The following is a 7,136-nucleotide window of genomic DNA, read 5'->3' as shown; positions in this document are numbered from 1 at the left end:
AGAAGGGTTAGGACTGAAGACAAGCAAATGTTCTGAAAGGAAAGATCCCTGAGCAGAGAATCAGAAGCCATTTGGCAGGAAGGAGCACACTGCATGGAGAGACTAGGAGGAGCAAGCATGGCTGAAACGCAGCAGGAGATAAATGGGAAAGATGAAGAGATGGCAGAAGTCAGCAGCCAGGACATCAGAGCCTTAAAAATTACCCTATGGACATTGAGAAGCCAGGTTACCTGGTGTATGAAAAGGGATGGTCTGACCAAACAGTCCCAGGCCCTGGGGAGGGGAAGCGGGGAGGGCACTGTGAAAAGTGCTGACTCAGGCAGCTCAACTGCTAGAGCAGGGAGATCCTAGGTGGACAGCGCAGCTACATTTTTCCTAAGTGCTCAGAAGCTTCTGTTGTTACCAGAATTAATGGTCCTGGACGCGACCACTCTTGGGTCTCGTTCCACTTAGAAAGTTCCTCACTTCAGTGTTGGGAGGCCACCTAATCTCCAAGGCAGAGAGAGGAGGGAGAATCTTCCACTTGCCAGCCCAGGGGTGGCTTCCAACAGTGACAAGACAGTAATGGAAACTGCAGTAAAGGTGCCAGGGCTGACTTCGATGAAGAAATAGGAGAATGGGCAGGCAGATGACAGCAGGGAGGCCAGCCCACAGGAAGTCCCAGCCAGAATTCACAAAGAGGCCACAAGAATGCAGATCAATCAAGCAAACCTTTGTTCAAATCATTCACCTCACCTGTGGGTAGAAGTGACATGTCCTCAGCACTGACTTTAAAAGACCATGGGGTTCTCCCACTGACTGGGAGAACATTTTTGCACACAACTCTAATGATAAAGGACTGATCACAAAAATGTACAAAGAGCTGATGAGACTCAACAAAAACAAAGAAAATAACCCAGTCAAAAAATGGGCAGAAGAGCTAAAAAGAAACTTCTCTGAAGAAGAAATGCAAATGGCCAACAGGCATATGAAAAAATGTTCAACATCACTTGTAATCAGGGAAATGCAAATCAAAACTACCATGAGATACCATCTTACACCAGTGAGAATGGCACATATTAAAAAAACTAGCAACAACAAATGTTGGCAAGGATGTGGAGAAAAAGGAACTCTCCTGCACTCCTGGTGGGAGTGCAAACTGGTCCAACCACTATGGAGAGCTGTGTGGAGATTTCTTGAATTACTAAACATAGAGCTTCCATATGATCCAGCAATTCCACTCCTAGGTATTTACCCAAAGGACACAGAAACATCAACTCCAAAGAGCACCTGCACCCCTATGTTTATAGCAGCACTGTTTACAATAGCTAAGCTTTGGAAACAGCCCAAATGCCCAAAAATAGATGACTGGATCAAGAAGATGTGGTACATATACACCACGGAATATTACTCAGCATTCAAAAAAGATAAACACATGCAATTTGCAGCAACCTGGATGGAGCTAGAAGGGATCATGCTCAGCGAAATAAGTCAGAAAGAAAAAGAAAAATACCGGATGGTCTCACTCATAGCAGGAATTTAGAAAACCTAAATAAGAGACCAAGAAAAAGACTAATCAATACAAAGTAAAAATCAAAATCAACAAGCAACTATAAACCAGAGACACACTACAGGGGGGTGAGGGGGGCGGGTGGGGTGGGGAGACTGGGAAAGGAAGGACTAGAGTCAAAATAAGGGGGGAGGTGCAATTGTATGGGGGGAATATAACCAAAATGAAAATGCATACATTGTGCAAAGATGAAAAAAGATGTAAGAATTATATAAAATAAAATAAATTAAAAAAAGAATGTCTTCTAATAAAGAGATCAACTGAATGTTGTCAACTCAAAAAAAAAAAAAAGACCATGGGGTTCTGATGACATCAAATTGATGGGGCCAGGACAGGTACCCAGGGGACTAAATGCTTAGTCTCTGCTATTCCCTTCTAGTTATTCCCATCTCCTCCCCAATCCCACGGTTCCAAAATTTTCCCTCCCACTGGGCTGGGACAGAGCACCGGAGTGGCTAAGCACTGAGGACTTGGGGTTCCACCCCCAGGCCAACTGGGCAGCTCCTGAATGGGATGGGGCAAGGGATGGCCAAGCCCAGCAGACGTGGTACTATGCCCAGTACAGTGCTTGGTAGAGGGCAGCACTCCTTTCCCTGGCCTGAAGATCAGGGGACCAGACAGTACTGAGGGACTGGGGTTGGGGGGTGAGCAGAAAGGGTACATGAAATAGAACCCTCCAGTAGTCTGCCCTGCAGAGGTGTGCCAGCCCAGGAGCTGAAGGCCCCAAAGCAGAAACTCCTGAAGGTCTGGGTGTTCTATGGTAGACAAAGAGGCGCGCCCAGCTGCTTCGCTGTTGAAGGACAGCTCCAACAAGGAAAAACACCCCACCACCTTCCTTTGGAGAAAGCCTGGAATACGCCAACTCCAAACCCTCTCACTGAAGGCTCCGGGGGAGCTGGGCTCCAGCTGAAGAGGAAGCAAGGAAGCCTGGATACTCCAAGGGGGCAGTGGCTGCCTCTGTCCTCTACTCCTTGGTCTCCCCACTGACTTCAGATGACTAGGTCAAAAGAAAGGGTTAAAGTCTTAAACCCAAGCAATCACAGCTGGGCTCAGGGAGGAAGTTAGTGTTCCCCGAGCTGCCCCACCCTCATCCCAGGGGTCTGAACTCTCAGTCCCAGGCCTCACGTGCTAGCTACTGGGTGAGGTTCCCCTTGGGGGGCAGCGGGCCACTCTCCCAAACCAATACCGACCGCCGCCTGCTCCCTCTGCGCTCCTTGCCGAGCTCCCCCTTGAGCCTCTGATTGGCTGAGCCCCTGGGCCCCTCCCCATTCGTCTTCCCCCCGCCCTCCCCCAACCCCTGGTGAAAACTGCGGGCACCAGGCTGGATGCAGCATCTGGAGGCGGCAGTCATCCGAAGGAAGCTGCAACCAGAGAGGACCGGAGTCCAGGTGGGTGCTGGGTGCTGGAGCCGGGGTGAGACTCGGGCGCAGGGACAGCCCCCGGCGCCCTTGCAAGCCCTCCCATCCCAAGGGCAATGGTGGGGGCGTCCTGGGAAAGATCCGGACTGGGCCACGCAGTGGGGAGGGGTCTGCTTCCCAGGCAAGGGCGAGAGTCAGATGCAAGTGCTGCAAGCCAAGGGCAACGCCGATCCTAGCTTTTTTGGGAGAGGCGCTCCCCCACTTTCGCCCGCTGGAGGACCGTTGTCTGGGCCGGAGTGCTGGTGGGGAACCGGGGGGAAGGGCACCAAGGACAGCCATGGGTTATGTTCTCTGCCTACAGCCACCCCCAAACCCAGCTAGCAAAAGCGGAGCGGTGAAATGGTGGGGGGTGGCGGGGACCCGAGAGAAGGGAGGGCAGCAGGCTGCAGGGAATCACTCTGGCCTGCGACCTCGCGGCTGCCAGCCGTGCGCCCTCGGAGAGGGAAACCGCAGTGCCGCGGGCGGGGACTGGGAACTAGGCGGGCATACGGGGGAGGGGAGAACTGGAAAAGGATGGGAGAGGGGGAAGGGGACCTCAACGGGGCAGGACTAAGATTGAAATGTGGAAATAGAATAAGGGTGGGGCTCACTAACGGCTGCTGGAAAGGGAGGAAGGGCAAAGCTTCTCTGGGTTCTGGGCGCAGGAAGGAGACCCAAGGTAGTGGAAACCCAGACAGACTCGCCTGCCCAGCTGCTTTCCCGCCCCCTCCCCTGGCCTCTACCTCCCTCTCTAGCCTCAGCCCCATTTCTTCCCTTTGGAGCTACAGCTGCCGTTTCCACAACCTGGCACCCTCCTCCATAACTCAGCATCTGTCTGGGAATCAAAGCCACATGACACCACTTCTTCCCCCAACAGCACCTCCCAGTACCTCTCAGCTAGGGACAGAGGAGATATGACTGTAGCCTCAGGCTCCCAAGGGCTCCAGTCTCACCCTGCCGCAGTGCTAAGTGCTGGGGATCCTGGACACACTTGGGTACACACCCCTCTGGCGGCCTCTCCCTGGCAAGCAACACTGACCAGGACAGGCTAGGGGAACTGCTCCGTGTTGCCTCGCCATCATGTTGGACCAGCAGAGGCTAAAAAAAAACAACCACCAAAAAAGGCAAAATACATTGCCTAGATAGGAGGCTACTGATGCTGGGCCGGAAAACTCCAAGTCCCGGAACAGAGGAAGCATCCTTGGTTCCTGTGCAAACAGAGCATATGAAATTGGAGATCACTATCACTTCCTATCACAAACATCCAGGAACACCCTTAGCTGTGTGCCAACTAAATCCCTCAGTCACACACATACCAGACATCACCCCTCACCACACACAGAGTCACCTAAGAAGAGGGAGTAACCACAGTATCAGGTGGCTTTTTCCTTAATCCCCACTGCAACCTTATGGGTATTTAGAGCTCAGAGATTCATTCATTCCCTCAATATCTTGGGGGTCTCTGTGATATGCCAAGAATTGTTTGGGGCAAGTTTTCTTCTGAACAACAACAACAAAAAAAAAACAGGAAGTCTCTGAATAGGGAGTTTTAGTTCCCAGTTTTAGTTCTCAGGACAGAATTTTAGTTTACCACAATTAGAAAAACAGAATTCCCTCCCTTCCTGAAGGGAAAAGGAAAGGGTAAAGAAAAAAATCACTGATTCAAAGTCACAAGACTAGAAAGTGTTCAGTCGCCAAGCACAGATACATGCCATAAAGTGTGTTCTCCCTTCCTCTTGCTTTCCCTAAGGGGGTAAGAACCAAGTGGTGGTGTCATATTCACTGAGAAGTAGGGACTGTTTGCAATAGCAAGACATGGAAACAACCTAAATGTCCATCAATGGCTAAATGAGTGAAGTAGATTTGAGGTGTGTGTATGTGTGTGATACACCCCAGTGATGTTCCTTAACAGCAATGAAACATTCTGAGAAATGTACCATTAGATGGTTTTGACATTGTATGAACATCAGAGAGCGTACTTACATAAACCTAGATGGCACAGCCTACCACCCACATTGGCCATATGGTATAGACTATTGGGACCAACATTTTAGTCCCCTGCCAAAAAGTCATCAAGTAACATGTGACTGTATTTGTAGTGGAATATTATTCAGCAATAAAAAAGGAAATCCTGCCATTTGCAACAATGTGGCTAAAATTTGAGAGCATTATGTTAAGTGAAATAAGTCAGAGAAAGAAAATACTGTACAATCTCACTTATGTGTGGCATCTAGAAAACAAACTGAACACATAGAGAACAGATTAGTGGTTGCCAGAGGTGGAGGATGGGCAAATTGGATAAAGGTGGTCAAAAAGTAAGGGGGAAAAAGGGATGAAGGGTAAAGACAGGGGCTTGGATCCCCCCCATGCCATTATGGCATTTCCACCAGGGGCCCTAGCTCTGGCAATAAGTGTGGGCACATGTGGCCCATCTCTTGGCTGATTTGTAAACCCTGTTCCTACCCTAGATCCTGGACTGAGCACTGGACACCATGAACCCCACGATTGGCATCGTTCTCCTGCTCACAGGTACTGGGCAAGGGGCAGGGCTGGGATTCCAGACACCCTGGTTAGCTTCTCCCTTACAACTTCAGAGGGTGGAGACGGTGGAGGCACAGGATCCTCCCTCATCCCTAAATCAGCTAATCCATGTGGTGGGTCTTCTGCCTGCCTGAGGTGGGTTTTAGGAACATTTCACTAAGCCTGCCCCATACAACTGAATTGGAATCTTCAATAGAATCCAGAACCTGCATCAACTCCCGAGGATCCCCTGCCCTGGAACACTTGGTGGGACCTAGGATGAGAGCAGACGGGGAGGGAGGTTGGGGCCTGCTGAAGTTGAACTGACTCTTGGGGAACTCTGGGGTGGGGAGAGGAGCTCAGAGGGCCGGCCCTGGTGCTCTCCCTGGCCAGGCCCTTTTCTAGTGGTAATGTCGGTGGGAATTCCCCTTTCCTGCAAGACCCCCAACTTGGAGGGGGCATGGCTGGTGCCAGTTTTGCAGGTGGCCTGTGGGCAGAAGGTGACCAGCCTGACGGCCTGCCTGGTGAACCAAAGCCTTCGTCTGGACTGCCGCCATGAAAATGCAACCACCTTGCCCATCCTATTCGAGTTCAGCATGACCCGGGAGACAAAGAAGCACGTGCTCTTTGGCACAATTGGGGTGCCCGAGCATGCATACCGCTCCCGAACTAACTTCACCAGCCAGCACAACCTCAAGGTCCTCTACTTGAATGGCTTCACCAACAAGGATGAGGGGGTCTACACATGCGAACTCCACCTCTCTGGCCAGCCTCTCAGCATCTCCAACAGGAGTGTCTCAGTGTACAGAGGTAAGGCCAGCCCCCAACAAGGCCCCGTGGGCTGGGAGAGGCAGGCTGGGGAGGAACAAGCTAAACAGAGCAGCAGGCAGACCCTTGGACTGGGCCCCTTACACCATACTCCCTCTCCCCTTCCCCCGGCTGTAGCTGGGTGCCCTGGGAACCACTGCCTCTTCTCAGGGAAGAGCTAAGGGGACAACTGATGGGCAGAGAGGTAGAGCATGATGCACCATGAGGGTGGGCAAAGCACTTGGTGTCCCCAACCCTCCTCACCCCTCCCCCACCCCAGAAGACAAGCATGGCACTAGCTGCCTCGCCCAGTTTTCTCATGCTGATGCTTAGTAAAGATATCATAGGTGTTTGTTCAAGGGCTCAGCCACCTGTAAATGAGGGTGATGGTTGGTTTTATTGGATAAGGTTCCAGCTAAGACATCATGGCACCAGACTCCCCAGGGGAAATGCCCCCTTGCTCTGGGCCTATGCCTGCCTGAGTCCTGGTCCCTCTTCATTCTTACTCTACCTCCGTTCTCTTTCCTCAGACAAACTGGTCAAGTGTAAGGGCGTAAGCCTGCTGGCCCAGAACACCTCGTGGCTGCTGCTGCTCCTGCTCTCCTTGCCCCTTCTGCATGCCATGGATTTCATCTCCCTGTGACGGGCTGGGCCCATGGAGGACACAGGAAGCCACACGGCTCAGTCCAGAGATCCTACTTCTCTGAGTCAGTTGATCCCCTCCTTCAATCCTTCACACCCCTGGGAGACATGGGGGCCCTGCATTGCATGCCATTATCCACCACTCCCCCACAGCCAACCCACCGCCACCTCACACCTTCTCCGCACGCCACTGGCTGTCTTTTTATACTCTGTTCCAGAGC

At 51.7% G+C, this 7,136-nt stretch overlaps 1 protein-coding gene across 1 annotated transcript; it reads left to right on the top strand.

Moving 5' to 3' along the window:
* Nucleotides 1-5,432: 5,432 nt before the first annotated feature.
* THY1 (Thy-1 cell surface antigen) lies at nt 5,433-6,916 on the top strand (the record flags this gene model as incomplete). Its single annotated transcript, XM_084250449.1, has 3 exons — nt 5,433-5,475; nt 5,941-6,276; nt 6,804-6,916. The coding sequence occupies exons 1-3, from the start codon at nt 5,439-5,441 to the stop codon at nt 6,914-6,916; spliced, it is 486 nt and encodes a 161-aa protein (XP_084106575.1). The 5' UTR covers nt 5,433-5,438.
* Nucleotides 6,917-7,136: the final 220 nt, after the last annotated feature.

Source organism: Talpa europaea (assembly GCF_964194135.1).
Source record: "Talpa europaea genome assembly, chromosome: 12".
NCBI classification, from domain to species: Eukaryota; Metazoa; Chordata; class Mammalia; order Eulipotyphla; family Talpidae; genus Talpa; species Talpa europaea.
The sequence above is the reverse complement of the archived record's forward strand: the minus strand, read 5'-3'. Positions and strand labels throughout refer to the sequence as shown.